General features: G+C 48.9%; 3 protein-coding genes across 6 annotated transcripts; 2 read left to right on the top strand and 1 right to left on the bottom strand.

The window, feature by feature from the left end:
* Positions 1-3,663: 3,663 nt before the first annotated feature.
* On the top strand, positions 3,664-8,800 carry DPAGT1 (dolichyl-phosphate N-acetylglucosaminephosphotransferase 1). Of its 2 annotated transcripts, XM_033121593.1 has the most exons (10): positions 3,670-3,988; positions 4,146-4,348; positions 4,633-4,753; positions 4,929-5,142; positions 5,386-5,532; positions 6,831-6,915; positions 7,275-7,463; positions 7,792-7,879; positions 8,044-8,199; positions 8,278-8,800. In XM_033121593.1, exons 1-10 carry the CDS (start codon positions 3,926-3,928, stop codon positions 8,341-8,343), a joined length of 1,332 nt encoding a protein of 443 aa, XP_032977484.1. In that variant the 5' UTR covers positions 3,670-3,925; the 3' UTR covers positions 8,344-8,800. The 2 variants fall into 2 exon arrangements, with proteins under 2 accessions (XP_032977485.1, XP_032977484.1); XM_033121594.1 differs by lacking the exons at positions 7,792-7,879; positions 8,044-8,199 and having other exon boundaries at positions 3,664-3,988.
* A 717-nt stretch (positions 8,801-9,517) lies between these two features.
* LOC117029595 (histone H2AX) lies at positions 9,518-10,760 on the top strand. The gene has a single exon (XM_033118805.1). The coding sequence runs from the start codon at positions 9,609-9,611 to the stop codon at positions 10,038-10,040; it is 432 nt and encodes a 143-aa protein (XP_032974696.1). The 5' UTR covers positions 9,518-9,608; the 3' UTR covers positions 10,041-10,760.
* A 447-nt stretch (positions 10,761-11,207) lies between these two features.
* Positions 11,208-18,143, bottom strand: HMBS (hydroxymethylbilane synthase). 3 transcript variants are annotated; one of them, XM_033121702.1, is made up of 14 exons: positions 17,951-18,143; positions 15,719-15,772; positions 15,298-15,370; positions 14,888-14,937; positions 14,748-14,803; positions 14,238-14,315; positions 13,934-14,011; positions 13,737-13,812; positions 12,871-12,984; positions 12,586-12,624; positions 12,228-12,347; positions 11,934-11,987; positions 11,704-11,790; positions 11,208-11,609 (listed from the first exon to the last, which is right to left on the bottom strand). In XM_033121702.1, exons 1-14 carry the CDS (start codon positions 17,978-17,980, stop codon positions 11,436-11,438), a joined length of 1,083 nt encoding a protein of 360 aa, XP_032977593.1. In that variant the 5' UTR covers positions 17,981-18,143; the 3' UTR covers positions 11,208-11,435. The 3 variants fall into 3 exon arrangements, with proteins under 3 accessions (XP_032977593.1, XP_032977592.1, XP_032977594.1); XM_033121701.1 differs by lacking the exon at positions 17,951-18,143 and adding an exon at positions 15,936-16,031 and having other exon boundaries at positions 15,719-15,768; XM_033121703.1 differs by lacking the exon at positions 17,951-18,143 and having other exon boundaries at positions 15,709-16,049.
* Between the last annotated feature and the right edge of the window lie 1,160 nt (positions 18,144-19,303).

Here is a 19,303-nt window from a genome sequence, read left to right as displayed (position 1 = left end):
CCAGAGAGCAGAACCTGAACCTGATAGAGGCTGAGAACAAAACATGGAATATTAACCCCCTCTACGTCTCCCACAACCCTTCCCCTTGGAACTAGGACACCAGAACATCCTATTAGTCTCCTTGATGGTGTGGGTTTGTTCTGGAGACATTTCCCAAGCTTGGGACTGCTTCTGTTTTTAAAAATAATATATTGCCATAGTAACAGCTCCTGCCTATGTAGTATGTGTAGAGGGAGTGGTAATGAGGAGGGAGATAGCAGTGCAGCACTGGACTACCAATAGATTCAGCCAGAGGACACTGCCATCCAAATATCTATTGTAATATCCCAACAAACACCCAAAAACTGGTGCTATACATACACCTTTTCCTAAGTTTAAGAGAGTGGATTTCATCCCTATTGTCATTGCTTTCTGAAGACAGGGGAAGGAAAATCTTACAAAAGGATTCAAAGGAATCTCCATTCCCCAAGAGGTTCTTCTTCTCCACATACATATGGCAAGGTCTTTGGCACACAGTGCCTTCCTTAGAAAGGTAAACAGGGAAGGTGTTAGATTTCTCTCTCCCAAATCCAGTAGGTAGTCTTAGGAATGAATCCAGAGGAATGAATACCTGGGAGTAAGCAATGCCCTTTAAAGTGTAGAGTTGCAGAGCTAGGCAGAACCTGGCAGATCAGCTTCAGGGTGCCTAAGCCAGAGGAGGTGGTGGGTGGTGGGGAAGCGGGAGGCATCCCTGGATTTCACTGTAAGGGATGATGGCAGGAGGCAGGGGGGAAGGTAACCTTGCTGTGGCCTGGCCCATGCATCATCACTGGCCTCTAAAAACAATGGAAGACTTCTAGAGTGTACGTTTCTAATGTTGAGGGGGAGGAGACATGAAATGTAGGGAGGAGAGAACTCAGGGCCAGAACCTAGGGGCAGAAGGAAGCTGTCAGTGGGTAGAGCAAGCAGCTAGAGCTAGGGAAGCACGTTCCACAGGAAGTTGTCCAGACGCAAAGTTTCACTGCAAAGACCCTCTTCCCCCAAGAACCTTTCTTCAGGAACTCTCCGACCTCCCAGGGGTCTCAGTTCTCTGAGTTCTTAGATTTACTTCCTCAATTCCACGGAGCAGTTGGTCCTCTGCTGCCAGATACTGCTTCACAATTCTGTCTTCCATGAGTCTCCCTAGTTGGTCCTCCCACTCTTCCTTTTACTTGTTGCTTAGACCTGTAGTACTTATTTCATTCCGCCTTATAGTCTGGTTGGTTGTTTATATGTCTGCTTTACCCATTCACCAGGAAACTGCTTAAGAGTGGGGACCATGTCTTACTCATCCCTCTTTCCTCATATTCAACCAAGGTGTTTTAATATGCTGAAGTAGATTTCCTGAGGGCAACAACTGCATTTATATTACTTTGTGTCCCCACAATACTTAAGAGTTTCCCATTCACATAGTAGGTATTAGCAAATTCTTTGTAATTTTTAGAAGTCTAACAGAAAATATTCTAATATTCATGTAAACACTGAAAATTTCTATTTTGTTTCCAACTTTTGAAAACTCACTCATGTCTTCCCAGTAGAATGGGAGATCTGAGGCTTGCTTTCAGCTAACAGTTTTTGGTAAACTGATAGGGGAGAGACAAAAGGGAAAAGGAAAAAGAGTAACTCAGCTGCCTGGAAAGAGCCACAGATCTGGTCCTGCAAGTGCCATAGCCCCCAGATTATCCAAAGCTGTCTCATGCACTTTTTAGGCGCTGTGAAACATGTTTTGGGACAAGCTTTGTCAGGCAATCAGACTTAATAGTAGATTGGCCTCGCTCACTGGGAAGTACTCAGGGCTCCTAATAAGAGGCTCGAAGCTTGTATCTCAGACATTGCTCAGCCCAAGAAACCAGCTAAAGCCATTGACAACTCACTTGATCTGTGAGTCCTAGAATGAGCTTCAGCTTTCAGGCGAATGCTCTGAACTTTTACCTCGAGAAGCACAAAACTTCAAGTGTGGTCAAGTCATGTGTTTGTTTCTTTCTCCTGATTAGTCTGATAATCAACTGGGCGGTTACCACCTTGGGAACAAAAATATTCACATTATATGACAAGTATCCAAGTAATTATGTTCTGATGGTAACATGTATACTGGATGATGAATCTCTAGTGTACTGTCTTTGAACAAGTCCCCCTACCCTCTTCTAGTAGAGGGTGCAGGGTAGGGATAATGATTTTTGGAAAAGAAAGAGACCAAGGTTCCCAATGTGAGACTGGGAAGGAATATTTATTAGGATTGGCCTCCTACTAAAAAAGGAAATAGCTTCAAACTGTCCCTCAGACCTCCAAGGAATCTCCGCCTGCTCCTGATCAACCAGATAACTGAATGCTGCCTCCTCTGGGGCTCCCATAAGCTCCTCCTTTCCACCTGCTCCTGGCATCTCACTTTCCCTGTTTGGAAGGCCCCTTCCACACTTGTCACTTACTGGAATCTTTGGTGATGCTACTTTTCCTCAAGGTCCTAGCACTTCCCTTGGTCACAATTAATTGCTCTCTCCATGTGCTTCTATTACCCTGTACCTCTTTCAGACCTAGACTCATTAAGTATGATGATGCTTTGTATACAGATATCTGTGTATCCTTAGTCCCATGGGGACACCCTGTGGAACAAAAAACACTTGCCTGTAGGGAGTTTCCCGTCTAAGAGGCACAGATGCACACCTGTGTGCACACACACAGAAAAACAATACCAGTGGGATAAGTACTGAAAACTTGGTGGAATACTATCAAGTAAATTACTGGGATTACTTCATAAAGTATATTTTATACATATATGGTTTTCCATTTTTAGAGTGGCCTTCAAGTAGAAGAGACATTTCACACCTGGTTTTGAAAGACAGGAGGGACCATCTTTGGCCTAAAAAGAGTCAATCTGACCCTCACTCCTAGAGCAAGTCACATTCGAAAGAGTGGACCAAGTGCCAGGATACTTGAGTCCATCTTCAGAACTCCCTGGTGACTTCCTCTCTGAGGAACGCAAATCATTTACCATCTAAGAGCCTGCGGGTGAATTAAAGAGAATGAAGATTCTGGTGAACTGTTATTTGCAGCAAGGAAAGAGGTGCCAAGTAAAAGGCACAGTAACCTGGAGGAAGAGACGGGATTGGGAGTTCCTCAGTCTCACAGGAGTCCACGTGTGGGTCTGGTTCTCCTGCTTCCTTAGCTTTTTCCAACGCCTCATCCTCACCTCCTCGATTTGGGAGCCTGGCACAAAGCAGTGATCCGGGACCAAGGAAAGTCAAGTACCGGGTTAATTCCAAGACCTGAAGGCACTCCCAACCCCTTCATTAATGAGGTGCCCTGCGGGGTTGCCCGACAACTAACTGCTACTGCGAGGTCAGAAGGTAGGTGGGATGATTAAGGAAAAGCATCAGGATGAAGGACAAGAAAAATACGGAGTAGGAGAGGCTTTTTAAGTGTCTACGCTTTAGAATTTACATAATCTTCCAAATTGTGGCTGCGTTTCCGGGAACTGAGTTGTATTTACCTTGGCTTCCCATTACGTTGGGAACAGATTTTCTTTAGGGAGCCGGCGCTGTTCCACTTCCTCGTCCCTCATGCCCTCCCCAACTTGCTTCCAGTGGCGGACTCCTCCGCTCTAGAGGCCGCCCACAGTAAACTCAGGGTACTGGCCCTTTAAACGTGACCGGCGGAGGCCGACGAAGCTAAAACTGACGTGGAAACGAGAGTAAGCGGCGTCGGACGCATGGTAGAAGGAGGCGTTCATCTTGGAACCGGGCAAGAAGTTTTTCTGCTTTGGGCTCTATACATCTTGAATATGATGATAGGAAAGTATCCGCTTTTGTCTTTAATTGCTTTTCCTATACCCTCGTGATGACTTAATTCTCGAATGAAAGATGTAGTTTAAAAAAACACTTCTGTCCCCACGCTTCTGCCCATATTAAAAATGGCCGTCACCGCTTTCTACAACGATAGTTGCTCTGCGTACAAGATCCAGGCGGAGACGCGGGTAGGTAAATGCAGTGGGGCGGGGCCGAGATTTCTCTGTAGAGGCTTGCCGGAGTCGGGAGGGCAGCTTTAGTCAAGAGTTGTTGGGTTTTGCTCAGGCTGGTGTGTGGAGCGGCCACTCTTTACTGCGGCGGGCTCAGGGTTTCTGCCCTCCTTAGGCGTTAGCTGAGGAGGCGGAGGGGGCCTCCTGGCCGGTCACCATGTGGGCCTTCCCGGAGTTGTCGATGCCGCTGCTGGTGAATTTGATCGGTTCTCTGCTGGGATTTGTGGCCACACTCATCCTCATCCCTGCATTCCGTGGCCACTTCATCGCCGCGCACCTCTGTGGTCAGGACCTCAACAAATCCGGCCGGCAGCAGATGTGAGCGGTGGCACACGGATCCCGGGCAGGGGACAAGGGCTGGGGCTAGGACTGGGGTGCTTGACTGCACGCGGAGATGCAGCGCCAATCCTGCAGACAGTCCCTTGGGAGGTGAAGAGCAGAACTGGTTAGCCTTTGAGAAGGGGTGGGCGGGAGAGGGGGAACTCTCGGGTGTATCAGGGACTTCAGCAACCTAAGATTAGATTACTATAATGCTTGCACTAGTGCGTGACCACGTCCCCCTTTCCTCTTTCCCCTTCGCCCCACTTGCTGCTGGGCCACAGCCCAGAGTCCCAGGGAGTTATCAGCGGTGCTGTTTTCCTAATCATCCTCTTCTGCTTCATCCCTTTCCCTTTCCTGAACTGCTTTGTGGAGGAGCAATGTAAAGCCTTCCCCCACCATGAAGTAAGTGGGTTACTGGGGGCGGTTGCCTATGTCTGGGGATTGGTAGTTGCCTGAAAGAGAGGGTTATTTGGGTTTGGGTGGAGGGGCTGAGGGAGGAATGAAAAGACAGAAATTCTGGAAAGGAATGGTGAAGTGGGCTTAGGCTTGAGCCATGACTTGCCGGAGCCTCCCCCAGTTTGTGGCCCTGATAGGTGCGCTCCTTGCCATCTGCTGCATGATTTTCCTGGGCTTCGCGGATGATGTACTGAATCTACGCTGGCGCCATAAACTGCTGCTGCCCACAGCTGCCTCACTACCACTCCTTATGGTCTATTTCACCAACTTCGGCAACACGACCATTGTGGTACCCAAGCCCTTCCGTCCGATTCTTGGCCTGCATTTGGATTTGGGTGAGTAGCCCTGTCACTACTGCCTCTATGTTCCCTACTTCAGGGTACCAGTACACCTTGAGATATCCAGCAAAGCATCCTTCCTGGCTCTCTGTATTCTCCTCCATGTCCCCGTTTTGTCCCTGTGTCTTCTCAGATCTTTTCTGTTGGCCCTCTGTCCTCAATACTTTTCTCAAAAGAATATCCTTAAATCCTCATTCTGTGGGTGGCCTTACTTCTTTCCTTACTGTCTTCTCTCCTCAGGGATCCTGTACTATGTCTACATGGGGCTGCTGGCAGTGTTCTGTACCAATGCCATCAATATCCTAGCAGGAATTAATGGCCTAGAGGCTGGCCAGTCACTAGTCATTTCTGCTTCCATCATCATCTTCAACCTGGTAGAGCTGGAAGGTAGGTGGGATTGAGGGTAGGGAGAGAGAGAAGTCTGAGTGTTAAGCGAATTGCTTGATATCTGGCTTTGGGAAATTCAGAAAAAAAGCAATATGTTAATAACTATAGAAGATGTGTAAAGGTATTAACTTTGCAAATAACAAATAAGATTTATTAAATGTGAGAAAAACAGCAGCCCTGTCATTTATAGCTAGATTGGCATTAATATGTAGGCCATGATCTTCTCCTATCAAACATAAACAATTTCACAGAACTCCCAACCTCTGTGACCATGATACAGTAAGATGAAAACCAGACCTCTCCATAACTATGTCTGAGCATAAACAAAACCACAAGAACACAGAGCACCCCACAAAAATGACCAAGATCCCCCTCTTCTGGCTAACATGAATGATTGCTCCTTCCTTCTAACAACTCAGTTCTTCCAACTTAAATAAAAATTAAGATGCTTAATATAGAATTACTCCTGTTGACAGCATCCAGTCCAGGGGCAAAACTCTGCCTCCTTATAGCCTCCTCAGAATTACTTAAAACAAATCCTATAAAAGTCCTCGTAACATATCATTATGAGGCATCCCATGGTTCTACATGGTATGTGGTTTCTAGTTTCCCTTGTTAAAATCAAACCCAGCTTTGATTACAGGTGTGTTTCTAGTGGTTTTGGACATCAATAAGTGTTTATTAAAGCTAAGTGCTTTTTCACGGAGGCCGGTTGGCTCTGTTGGTTAAGAGCGCAGTGCTCATAATACCAAGGTCGCTGGTTCGAGTCCCACATGGGCCAGTGAGCTGTGCCTTCCACAACTAGATTGAAAACAACAATTTGACTTGGAGCTGATGGGTCCTGGAAAAACACACTGTTCCCCAATATTGCCCAATAAAAATTAAAAAAAAAAAAAAGCTAAGTTCTTTTCAGACATCTCATTTAAACTTTGTAACAGTTCTGTGTAGCAGGTGTTATCAACTGTATTTTACAGAATTTTACAGATGAAATTGAAGCTTAGAGAAGTAATGTGTCTTGATCAAGGTCACACTGGCAGTAAAGCTCGTGTTCAAACTTAGGTCTGAACAATCTAAACCAGTTTAAGACAATAACTAGTTTAGAAAGGGTTCATGAAAGAGGTACAACGTTGAGAATTACCTGGGTGACATAAAAGGGGTTGTGAGTTCTTGAATGTGACTTGGGAGAGGTGGACAATACAGATTGGGACATAACTTAGAGGCAGACAAAAATAGGATCAGGGTATACAGAGGAAGTGGCTATCAGTTTTTCCTTCTTTCTTTTTCCCCCGCTTCCAAAGGTGATTGTCGGGATGATCATGTCTTTTCCCTCTACTTCATGATACCCTTTTTTTTCACCACCTTGGGATTGCTCTACCATAACTGGTAAGTAGGCCTGTGGATAGGGGGACAACTATTTGAACATGTGGCAAGTATGGTCCTGATCATGACCCATCTCCTGATGGAGAGGCTAAATCTGTGCATACCCAGGTTGTGTTTTCTGGGTCTTCAGTTGGTAGTATTCTTAAATTTCTGTCTACTCAGCAGTGGTTGGTGACAAGTGCTGTGGTTCCCTAAGAATAGATGAATTCAGGACCCTGGGTTCCAGAGAATTGCTGGGAGAGCTGATTGGAGTCTCCTCTGAGCCAGAACTAGGGTCAGGGCTAGCCGAGTGCCCAGGGTGTGTTATGTGAAAGATTTGGTAATGCCTCTTGCCACTGGCTCAGATCCTCTCTCCCACACAGGTACCCATCACGGGTGTTTGTGGGAGATACCTTCTGTTACTTTGCTGGCATGACCTTTGCCGTGGTGGGCATCTTGGGACACTTCAGCAAGACCATGCTACTCTTCTTCATGCCCCAGGTGTTCAACTTCCTCTACTCACTGCCTCAACTCCTGCATATCATCCCCTGCCCTCGCCACCGTGTGCCCAGGTAGCTGCTTTGGGGTTTGAAAGGGACATTATAGCTTTTTCACTTGAGATTCATAAAGCCAGCCTTATACATTTGCTGTGCAAAGGGAGGACCCCAAAAAGGGCTGTTTCCCTGTGGTTAGCCCTTTATAAATTACAGAGCACATTCACTTACATAATCTCATTTAATGTTCACAGCAATTCTGATCACACAATAGTAAGCAGCAGAGCCAGAAATAGATCTCGAGTTGTTTGACTCCATATTTCATTCTTCTTCCTATTAAATAACCACACTGAAGAGAGTTCATTAAGTAGTGGCCCAGTCACATAAAACTCTCTTGCCCCTGCAGACTCAATACCAACACAGGCAAACTGGAGATGAGCTATTCCAAGTTCAAGACCAAGAGCCTCTCTTTCTTGGGCACCTTTATTCTAAAGGTAACGGGAATAAGGAGGTAAGGCTTTAGGCCACCATCCTAAATTCAGGGAACGGGGAACCTAGGCCTGCATCAGATCCAAGGGGAGTTTGGAAGCATTAAGCAGATCCCCATTCCTGAAGCATAGGTATTAGCTGATGTACTCATCACTTCCGGCCCTTCCAGGTAGCAGGAAGCCTCCAGCTAGTGACAGTGCGCCAGAGTGAGAATGAGGATGGTCCCTTCACCGAGTGTAACAACATGACCCTCATCAACTTGCTACTTAAGGTTTTTGGGCCCATGCACGAGAGAAACCTCACACTGCTCCTGCTGCTGCTACAGGTGCGGTTTGGCATAGGGTTTACTCCTCCTTGTCTCCTTTTCTCCATGGTTCTTACTCTAGTCCATTTTTCCTTGCAGATCCTGGGAAGTGCTGTCACATTCTCTATTCGGTACCAGCTTGTCCGACTCTTCTATGATGTCTGAGTCTCCAGATCATTGCCTTTTACTTCACAGTCTCCAGGGTTCCTGACTCAGGATGACCTCATTCTAGACCAAGACTGCCTCTTGGCTCGGGCCTCTCCCACCCTTCATTCTCCTTAGAATTTTGTTTCCCCCGTGATTATTGACAAATTGGGCCTTTCTTGCCCTCTAGTGACTATTGATTGGACTTTGCCAATGGTTTCTTCAACTTGCCACTCTCCCTATCCATCCAGTCTTTGTAGCCCCCTAAGGTGGGATGCTGCATTTGTTATGCAGTTTTCTACAACTCTGACTGTCAAGGACTATGTTGGGCCTGGGGATAATATAACCTTGGCTGGTGATAGGGACACAGGCTCAAAGATGACATTTCACTATAAGTATTCTAATTAGTAAAAGCAGACAGGGTTGGGGGGCGCAGGTGCTCCCAGTGGTGACAATAAAGTGTTGTCTTTTTCTTGTTCCTGTAGCTCTGTTTCCTATATGGGCATTTTAGAGTACATTGGGAGGGTTGGTGGAGGCACCTCCTCCAAGAGGATGCCTGTCTCTCTGCCCCATCCTTTTTCTTTCAGTACACCAGGCCCCTTTTAGCAAGTGAGCAGAAAGAACATATTGCAACCAGACAGAACATATTGAATAAATATTGAAATCCTGATACTTCAAGTGACATGGAGGGTCATAAGATTGGAGTTACCTGTTCTCTGATAGGGGATTGAACTTTCAGGGGGTCTCATTTCTTCCCTTTTTCATTCTCCCTTGGCCAGAAAGGAGGAGAAAGTAGGGTGTGACCACACACGGAAAGGAAGATAGAGGTAGCTGTAGCGTTGACCCCTTTCCTTTAAAAATCCCAAGTCCCACACTATTTCCCACAGGCGCTTCAGCTTGCTTCTTTTTCCACCTACTGTCTTTTAAAGATTTGGTCGGCGGGTGTAGGATTTAAATCTCGCGCGCTTCACATGGATTGGCTACGTGAGGGAGTAGTTGGCTGGCTGAAGGCCACCACTCCTCCTCGTCGTTCCCCGGGCAAACGGTTTTCAAATTCGACCAATCGGCTGGCGCGCTCCCTTAGCCGAGGCGCGTCACCGGAGGGTTAACTGCAACCAACCAGAGGCTGCTTTAGAGAAAGAAGCCAATCAGGAGGGCGCGGAGGTGTGCCCTGGTGGCTTATAAGGGCGGTTTCCGGCCGTGCGCGCCAGCAGTTAGACTGCAGTGGGTGGCTGTGCCGTGGTTTACGAAGCGCTCTTCCTCATCACTTCTCTACCTCTAGCGACATGTCGGGCCGCGGCAAGACCGGCGGCAAGGCCCGCGCCAAGGCCAAGTCGCGTTCGTCGCGCGCTGGCCTCCAGTTCCCCGTGGGCCGCGTACACCGGCTGCTGCGGAAGGGCCACTATGCTGAGCGAGTGGGAGCTGGCGCGCCGGTGTACTTGGCGGCTGTGCTCGAGTACCTCACCGCAGAGATCCTAGAGCTGGCGGGCAACGCGGCCCGCGACAACAAGAAGACGCGCATCATCCCCCGCCACCTGCAGCTGGCCATCCGCAACGATGAGGAGCTCAACAAGCTGCTGGGTGGCGTGACGATTGCCCAGGGAGGCGTCCTGCCTAACATCCAGGCCGTGCTGCTGCCCAAGAAAACCAGCGCCTCCGTGGGGCCGAAGGCGCCAGCGGGAGGCAAAAAGGCCACTCAGGCCTCTCAGGAGTACTGAGGGGCGCCCGCGCCGTCGCCGGCCTCCCGGCCCTCCCTGTGCCACCACAAAGGCCCTTTTAAGGGCCACCACAACCCTCAAGGAAAGAGCTGAGCCACGGCGGTCGGCTGCCGCTGGCTGCCCCCCACCCCGCGCGGGCTCGCAGGTGCCCGCTCGGGTTCTCTGACTGGGAGCGGCTGTTGAGCGACGGCTCGGCCCGGGGAGTGTCCGGCGCTGTGACTCAGCCACCCTGCCCTCGGAGTCGCTGACGGCCAGCGGTGAGGCCGCGGCACTTTCTGGGAGGCCGGGCCTACTCCTATGACGTAGGGCTGAGGTGAGCCGCCCGGAAGGTGAGTCGCCGGCGGAGCCTCTCAGCACTACTCGCTCGTCTGCTCCAGCTCGGTGCTTGGGCCGCCACCTCAGACATGGCTGTTGACTTGCAGGCTCTGGTGGGGGAAACATTGATCCTTAAATTCGTTAGGGCGCCCCCTTTCCTGCCAGATCCCGGGCTTTTCCAATCCGCTTCCTCCATCTTCACTAGGCCTGTGCGTTGCGGCCACGACAGACGTAATGTGCACACTTTCCCCAGAGAAGAGCGCCTTGCGGGGAGAGGCTGGGGGAGGGCCGAGGCCTCCTGCCGGGCTTCCGAACGGGCTGTGTGGACTGCAGGGCTTGTGTGTAACCCAGACGCTGAGGGGCAGCCGGGCCTCGCTAATCCTCCGCTTTGCTCCCGCCAGTCCAACAGCACAATACAGTAACCCCGGTCTGGGCCCGAGGCTCCTGAACTGAACTGGAATTGAACCAACCCACCCAACACTAGTACCTTAGGTATTGGGGAGTTTTAAGATGGGCTAATTTTGTTTATTAAAGGATTGGTTTTAAAAAATGAGTCACTTTCATTTTGCCCCAAAGTGTTTGCCAAAGGTCTGATGACTGTAGACTCTTGAGGGGGGTAGGGTTGGGAGTGTGCTACCTGGTAACAAGGCTCTGGTTAACTGGAGAGATGCAAGCTATAGGTTCACTTTTGGTGTTCTCTGGAAGACCATTTATTCTGTTTGAAATGAGAACTATTGAGGCAGAAAAAAGGAGTGTTCCAGAACTATGGACAGAGGTCCCAGCCTTGAAAATAAGGAGTAAACTGTTGTGTTTGTCCTTATCTTTCCTGCAACCCCAACAAAAACAAAAAACCACCTTCAGAACTGGTTTATTAATAGAGTTGGTTACATTCAAAGGCTTGGAATCTTTCTAAAGAGATGAAGCCCCTACCTAATGAGGCAAGGCAGTCCCTCCAAGTCTCTGACCCTGCAGTTCAATCCCCTGGGGTAATCATTCCCCAGTTAGTGAGAATGGGGCACTGAGGGCTGGGTTGTAGGCACTGGAGAGCAGTAACTCAGGCACCTGTGCCTCACAAACCAGTTAGTGGGCATCATTAAGCTGCCGGGCAACGTCCAGGATGTTCTTGGCTCCTTTGTTCAGCAACAAGTTGGCCAGGCTGATGCCCAGGTTCTCAGCAGCTAGCTGAGCTACTCGTGGAATGTTCTGGGCAGTGATGCCCACCAGCTGTGGATCATCTTCGGGGCCATCTTCATGCTGGGTGAGATAACATAAGATTTGGTGAGCACAAAAGGAGAGGTCTCAAGGCAGACTTGTTTCTTAACCCTCCCTCACTTTCCAGCCTTGGCACCTGGACAGGGACTCTGATGGTGGCCTGCATGGTCTCTTGCATACTATCTGAGCCATCCAGACTCCAGACTCCTCCAGTCAGGTACAGCTGGGAACGAAAACGGTTTGCCTTAGCATATTCTGAAAGGGAACTGCTTAGAAACCTGGGCTCTTGCTAGCAACTCAAGGATGCACAGGGAGAAATGCAATAGTCCTTTCTTCCCTGCCCTCCCACCCATGTTCCCTGCTTACTTGCCCATCCTTCATAGCTGTATGCACTGCTACTGGCACACTGCAGCCTCCTTCCTGCAATGAGAAGTTCTCCCGGTGAGCTCCAAAGACCCTTAACACTACCCTGTGACGAGAGCCCTCAGGGATCCATAGGCCTATGAGGACATGACTGAAAAGGAGGCTAAGGACCCAGACTTGGGTCCTCTATACACAATATTCAAGAATGAATTGCCACTAATTTCAGAACATGAATTTTAGAAATCTCCCCACTATTCCCAACTCCCCACCCTTCCACAGGTGAAATACAGGCCCTACCAGGTGCCTCAGGAAGGCCCGTTCAGCAATGCAGCAAAGCAGAGTCTCAGGATCATGCAACACACCCACCAGATCCAAGATGTCCTTGTCCTTGGCTCGGACTTCCACGCCCAGAGCTCCCTGGTGGAAAAACAGCCTAAGACATCAAGTCCAATCTTTCCCCAACCAATGGAGCTACGGATGGGAACCAGCCCAACTCCACCTGCTCCCCAAGGCCTTTTGGTACAGTAGCCTCCCAAGACCTGCCCCTCCCTAGGAACGTTTATGCTGGGGAAGCAGATGCAGACTCAGACAGTTGCGTGACCATCTTGGTTGAGAACAAAGGGGTATATAAACACGTCTTCCTGGTCAAGCATACCTGACCCACAGCATACATGCATTCCTCAGGGTGCAGGATCTGTGGGGGCAGAATAGGCAGAAGGGTAGAGATGAGAGTACCTAAAAGAACAGCAGTGAGATGGGGCTTCCCTATCATATAGAAAGCCTCGATAAGCAAAAGATGGCCTCTGATCCCCAGTCTTCCAGCCTGGGACTCATTTTGATTGTAGTGTTTTCCAAAGACTAGAGGCGGGGTGTTCAAGAAGAGCACATAGGCAGGAAGGGGATAAAGATTAACTGGGGAGGGAATAGGGGCAGCCCCTACCTGCCCCACCCGGTTCTGCCAGCCCATGCGCTGCAGGCCAGCTGCAGCCAAAATGATGGCGCTGAACTCCTGCAGCTCATCCAGCTTTTGAAGCCTTGTGTTGAGATTTCCTCGCTGTGAAGAGATGCTAAGGACCATGAGCATTGTTCCCTCTTCCTGAAACATTCTCTAAATGGTTAACTTCTCATCTTTCAGTTCTCAGTTTAATGGTAACAGCATGCCACATACTAAAGTGTTTTACATGTCAACTCATTTAATTTTCACAGAAACTGAGGTAGGTTTTATTATCTCCATTTTACAGATGAGGAAAATGATACACAGAGATTAAATAACTTGCCCAAGATTACAAGATCTCTAAGTCTTCCTTGCCCCACAAATCTGTTTAGCTGTTCCAGTTAGAAGCGTCCAGAGAATTCCTTACTTTGCTCATTGGAGCACTTAGCACATACTATTTTAGTTTTACAAAACATACCACATATTCATTGTAAAAATCAAAACAATGTAGTAGAATATAAAATAAAAATGGAAGTACCCTCCATACTCCCCTCCACCTCCATGGAGCATCACTCTGTGTTATCAATGCCTGTTTGTCTGCCTCCCAAACCAAAATGTAAACTCTACATAAACAGGGGCAATGTTGATCTTGCTCACCACTATCCCCATTGCCAGGCACTTGCCTGGAGCTGAGAAAACATGGAAGGATTATGGATGGATGGATGGATGGATGGATGGATGGATGGATGGATGGGAGGACAGCCAGCCCACTGCCCTGTGGCTCACTTCCTTTGGAAGCCCCTTCCACTCTCAGGACTCCCAGGGCCCTCTGGATCTTATCTTCCTCCTGGGCTGCTCCTCTAAAAGGATACAATATTCTTGAACTCCAGATGTGGGAACTTTCTCTTGAGCTGGGCTGCTCTCCGCAGGGAGCTGGTTCCCACCACACTGCTCAGAGAGGATTTAAAATTAGATTTAACCCTAGGCAGGCACTGTTCCTTTCTTCCTCCTTCTAACCCTCCATCATCTGTGCACATTCCACCAAGATGCCTATCCAGGCCCTACTCACCTCTTCTCTGGCAAGGTTTCTAGAGTCTTCCCAACAAATTTTGGGTGAAAGACAACAGCATCATAGGGGTTCTCTCGTCTGTGGGTGGAGGGGAGGTCAGAATGAGGGAGCGATCTCAGTTCAGGTCACTTTCAGTCTCTGCTGATAGCTAACTAACTGGCATTTTCTGAGTATTCTGCCATGCTTGATACTCCTCAGGGCAGGGGAGGCAGCCCTAGAGGCAGAGGATCAAGTCCCAAAGGGAAAAGCCAAGGTTAACATATTGCCTACCCACCCTACCCAGGCCCTTACTCGCAGGACATACTTGCAGATGGCTCCAATGGTGAAGCCCGGAGGAAGCACAGTAGGCAGGTCCTTCAGGGAGTGAACAACCAGGTCCACTCTAGAGAGATGGGATAGGGCAAGGAGAAGGAGTCTGGGCAGCAGGCCCCCACTTCTCCACCTAGCCCTGCCTTTAGTTCAGTGGCAGAGCCTAGAGCAGTTTGGGAAGCAGGCCTCTCTGAGATCTCAGGATCCTGATCCTGAGACCTTTATCCCCACACTTCTACCCCCTCCCCCAGTCAATCTTGCACTCCAGGAAGCCAGATGGCTCAGAACCAGGACACTATTCTTTTCTGATGCCTGAAAAACCCCCATATGATTCCCCTCTCTAGCTTATCCAAGGGTTTAAATTAAGCAGTCCAGCTGATATCCAGGTCTGATGCACACACTGGAGTCCTAGCAAGAGGCAGAGAGGGCCCACACTCTGTCTTTTTTTTTTTTTTTCTGGTTGCTATTCCATCATCTTGGATGTTCTCTCATGTCTTTTACTTACTCATTCTTCTCCAATGCATGTTCCAGCTCCTTGGTAAATAGGCTCTTCTCTCCAATCTGCCAGACAAGAAAGACCCTCGGACTAAATCTCTTGGGGGAAGGAGAGAGGAGGGGGGCAAGGACTGGGGGTGGAAATGTTACCTTAGAGAGTGCAGTATCAAGAATCTTGTCCCCTGTGGTGGACATAGCAACTGTGGAGAGAATCAGGCACTCACTGAAAAGTATTTATTGAGCCCCTGCTGAACTCAGCACTGTACTAAGATTCAAGGTAAATGCAGAGGCAAATAAACCCCAGTCCCCAGCCTCTGGGAATGTATGAGGCCAGACAGCCTCATAACAAGACCCAGAACAGAAGATGTTAAATGCCAGGCTAACCCAGGTAGTCAGAGCTGGAGGTGTTCAGAGGAAACAGCCCTCCAAACGGGACAGCCATGAATTCTTGAAGGCAATGGGACCAGGTTTTGGCCCTGGGCCAAGGCAAAAACGCTCTGTTCTCCCCTTCAGAAGGTAAGAGCTCCCTATTAGCTTCCATGCCTGTCCAGAAAACTCACTGATTTCAAACTGCAGTCCTGGGTATAAGGCTTTCAGAGTTGCCACCACACTGTCCGTCTGTATGCGAGCCAGCTGGGGGCAAAAATATGGATTAGTCCTGTCCTTCCCTGGCCACTGCCCTGAACTCAGACCACCATAGGGTCATGGTGATCCTGAAAGGACTGGAATTCAGATAGGGGGTTGAATGCCCATCTAGGAAGGAGAGAAAGCGTTTTGGCCTAGGAATCCTCTGCACCCCAACAACTTCCACAGCCCAAGGACTATCTCTTCACAGAATGCAATCTGCCATTATGCATGAAATTTAACACCCAGCCACCACATTTCCTCCATCCCTGAGCTGCTGGGAACGAACCCCAACTTGTAATACTGTGAGCACAGAACTCTTCCAACAAACCTCTTTCTTCCAGTACCTGCACTCACCTGGCTCTTGCGGGTACCCACGCGAATCACTCTCATTTTTGGACTGTTTTCTTCCTGCAAAAAAAGTCCCCAGGTCACAGTCCCCTCTGTTCCTTGTGTTCTTCAACACCTTGTCCAAGAACCAGAATCACTGGCTTGGAAGAAAGGAACCTCAGCAGCTGGCCTGGAGCCAGGTAAGCCTTAGAGTAGGAAAATATTCCAAGAATGGTCCCTTTACTTTCCTCAATTCCTTCTACCCTCTTCACAGATCCAGAGAAGCAGAGGGAAGCGATGGTAGGACCTGCTGTTGTTGCAATAACCAGGACAGTGAGTCCTGAAGCCCATCCTGGCCAAGGCAGTGGGGGTGTTGCACATAGCCAGGTGGGTAAAGAGATAAGGCCCATCAGCCAGGCCACAGAGAGGGTGGAGCCTGTAGCAGGCAGGGTCAAGACAGCTGGGGCCACACAGGGAACTTATGCTGAGTCACTGAGGACAAGTTCAGCATTCACAACAGAGCAGGCACTCAAGAAAGCTTCAATGCCACCCAGATGCCAAGAGCTACCCACCAGCTGCCACACTATGATCCCCTAATCTGGTTGGAATGATACATAAAGGACTGGGGTCACAGATTTTATGTATAGCCCTGCTCAGCCTCTTGGCTGGGTGACCTTGAGCACATCATCCCTTCAGTATCTACTAGTTCCTCTAAAAAATTAAGAGGTTTGGACTCACGTATCTTCTGCCTTTGATGTTCTATAAGACTAAGAGGCTAAGCTGCCTAATGTCCATTCACTTAGAGTGCTGCCTCTGGTTTCATCAACAAGGAAATATTGGGATGTCGGAGACCAAGCCAAGAACTCAAAGCACTCTTCCTCCTGCCAGGGCACCTTGGACAAAGATGTTCAGTGCCAAGCAGGTAGAACTGAGTTCTTCAGTCTGAGGTCCTATTTCTTTCTGAATCTCAACAGCAGCCACTGTAGATACCGTCAACTTTCCTTGTTCTGGGATCTTCATCCCATGGAGCTCTTTTGCAGGTAGGCATCTGAGGAAGAGGTGATAGCTGGTTGTTCTTTGACTCTAGTCTATTCCATTGCTATCACTTCTCTAATAAATAAATCCTGGGGGACCCTGAGCAAATTAGGCTAGGCTTTGAATGCTAAACATGGCCACTAAAATTCTGGGCCACAGGGAACCCAGAGTTATCTAAGGTCTCGAAAACTGCTAGGTTCAAACAATCCCTTAATTTCATTGATTCTACACAGCATATTCAGTCAAATTGTTTCATTAAAAAATTACTTATTGAGCATTAATCTTCACAACCACCTATCAGGTAGACAGCGCAGGCATCTCTGGGACCAAGTCCCAGAAGCAAAGTCTGGCTCTGAGGGGTGAAGTACCTTGCCCCGGGTTACACAGCTAATAATGGGCTGAGAGCAGGAGTTAGAATCTGGATCTTCCTACTTCTAGTGCAGTGCTCAGGAATGTCTGCAATGGCAAAGAATCCCTCATCTCACCAGCAGGCTGGATAGGGAGAGATAAGCAGCTGCCCTACCTCTTTATCTCAGGCTGGCAATGGCCTCCACCGGCTCTGTAGTTTGCATCTGCACAAGCCCAGAAGTTGGGTTGGCAGGCTAGGAATAGGAAAACCTAAGGGCGCCCCTAGCCCCATTGTAGTAACCCAATAGTGTGTTTCAGCTGGGGACTTCGAAAGTAGGTTGGGGCTGGGTGACCACTAAAACAGAAGAAGGGGAGAGGGAGCACTTTCAACATGGCTGTGTGCAGTTCAGAGACTTGAGGGTCTCCTCGCTGGATCCGAAGTGGAACATCTTCCCAAGGTGGTCGAACCTCCCCCCCCACCATCCGCCCCCGCCTCGTGTGAAAGGATCCTAGGGAAGATCACCCAGTCTTCTGTATTCAACCTTCCCGGGTTGGGTCACTAGATCTAGAGCCAAAGATGCCAGAATCCCACCCAATTTCCCGCAGGGATGGGGGCTCCGTTCAACGCAACCTCTCCACTATTAACCCCATCCCCACCGCTCACCGATTTGCCCCCTCCTTCCTAAGGGCAACCCAACTACTGGCCCTTTAAAAAAAACATTCAGACACACACACACACACTCACACACACACACACACACAAAGGAAGGAAAGTCGTTCCGACCAATAGACAACAGAGGGTGGCAACCTGGGGCCAATCGTTGCACTGCTAGTCCGGAAAACCGAAATAGCGAGGTTCCTTGGCTCAGGACTCACCGCTGAGGCCGCGTTGCTGTTGCCAGACATGGCTGTGCTTGGAAGTAGCGGGGAGAGGATGTCGCCGAGGCCCTAGGATCCGGGGAAGCCAGAAGCACCGATTGTCGGGTACCGGGTCTACGCGGGGCCTGACCTCCAACAGTGGCCTCAGACTCGCGGCTCTACGCCAGGCTCTATGTCACTTCCGGCGCCCGCCCTCAGAGGGAAGGTGTCTCCCTCTGGGCGGGAATTAGAACGATTGCGACCGAGATTTAGCCCTTAGGTTACCGCCCCTACTCCACAGGCTGACGCGGGACGGGGCGGGGGGCGGCGGTTGCGGGGTGGGGTGGCTGTGTCCTAGCCGGAGTCTTCCTGGTTTGAGACCCAGGCCTACCACCTACGCTTTTCTGCTTTCACCTACACTTAGTTCTGAGCCAGTAATACTGATGGTCAGTGGCTAAAATATGCTCCCCAGATTAAACCACAAAGTAAACTGCACTCCCCTCCTACGGCCACCCAAAGGGATGGTGAGTTAAGCCAAAGTTAGCCCCAAGAAGGAAAGGAGACCATATTAAACCTAAACTGCTGCATTGGAAGTAAAGGATCCTTGGAATTGCCATGCCCCCTAGGCTGGATTCAATATCTACAAATAAAAGGAATGCTCCAAAAAGCTAGTCATCCAGAATTCTACAGCTTTATCTCCTTAGCTGTGGCACATTAGTGCAGTTTCTGTGGCACTTCCTTCACCTGTTCAAATGCAGGTCTGCTACAACCTTGAAGTCAGCAACATTTCTATTTTTAAAATAAGGAAAACTGGTTCAGAGATTAAAGGTTATGCCTAGAGACAAACAACTGAAGTGGGAGTGCCAAACACATGGAAAAAAGGGCTTGTTAGAAAAAGTGCTTTACCTGCTGAACATTACTAATAACCATGTATACATATTGAGCACCCATGCGCTAATCACTCTACAAGAATCACTCTACAGGTGAGGGGTGGGGGGAGGGTGAGGGGATTGGAGGGCAGTCGGTGACCACAGGATGGCCATGGGTTTGAAAATTAATCTGGGGAACGTAATTTAGTGGTTACCAGAGGGTAAGGGGGTTGGGGGGGTGGGAGATGAGGGTAAGGGGGATCAAATATATGGTGATGGAAGGGGAACTGACTCTGGGTGGTGAACACACAGTGTAATTTATGGATGATGTGATACAGAATTGCACACCTGAAATCTATGTAATTTTACTAACAATTGTCACCCCAATAAATTTAAAAAATAAAATCAAAAAAAAAAAAAGAATCACTCTACAAAGAAATGGATACCCATTCGTTCCTTTGGCCTTCATAATGTCCATAAAAGAAAGTATCATAATTCCTAA

Source organism: Rhinolophus ferrumequinum, chromosome 11 (genome assembly GCF_004115265.2).
Source record: "Rhinolophus ferrumequinum isolate MPI-CBG mRhiFer1 chromosome 11, mRhiFer1_v1.p, whole genome shotgun sequence".
In the NCBI taxonomy this organism is placed as follows: domain Eukaryota; kingdom Metazoa; phylum Chordata; class Mammalia; order Chiroptera; family Rhinolophidae; genus Rhinolophus; species Rhinolophus ferrumequinum.
The sequence above is the reverse complement of the archived record's forward strand: the minus strand, read 5'-3'. Positions and strand labels throughout refer to the sequence as shown.

What these genes read in the sequence shown, in the direction of transcription:
- DPAGT1 (XM_033121593.1), top strand. Translation starts at nt 3,926, where the DNA reads ATGGCCGTCACCGCTTTCTACAACGATAGTTGCTCTGCGTACAAGATC. An exon ending in CAACCTGGTAGAGCTGGAAG is followed by an intron (nt 5,533 to 6,830) that starts GTAGGTGGGATT and finishes CCGCTTCCAAAG; the next exon opens with GTGATTGTCGGGATGATCAT. An exon ending in TGCTCCTGCTGCTGCTACAG is followed by an intron (nt 8,200 to 8,277) that starts GTGCGGTTTGGC and finishes TTTTCCTTGCAG; the next exon opens with ATCCTGGGAAGTGCTGTCAC.
- LOC117029595 (XM_033118805.1), top strand. Translation starts at nt 9,609, where the DNA reads ATGTCGGGCCGCGGCAAGACCGGCGGCAAGGCCCGCGCCAAGGCCAAG.
- HMBS (XM_033121702.1), bottom strand. Translation starts at nt 17,980, where the DNA reads ATGTCTGGCAACAGCAACGCGGCCTCAGCG. An exon ending in AGGACTGCAGTTTGAAATCA is followed by an intron (nt 14,938 to 15,297) that starts GTGAGTTTTCTG and finishes TTCTCTCCACAG; the next exon opens with TTGCTATGTCCACCACAGGG. An exon ending in ATCTGGAGTTCAAGAATATT is followed by an intron (nt 12,985 to 13,736) that starts GTATCCTTTTAG and finishes ATCTCTTCACAG; the next exon opens with CGAGGAAATCTCAACACAAG.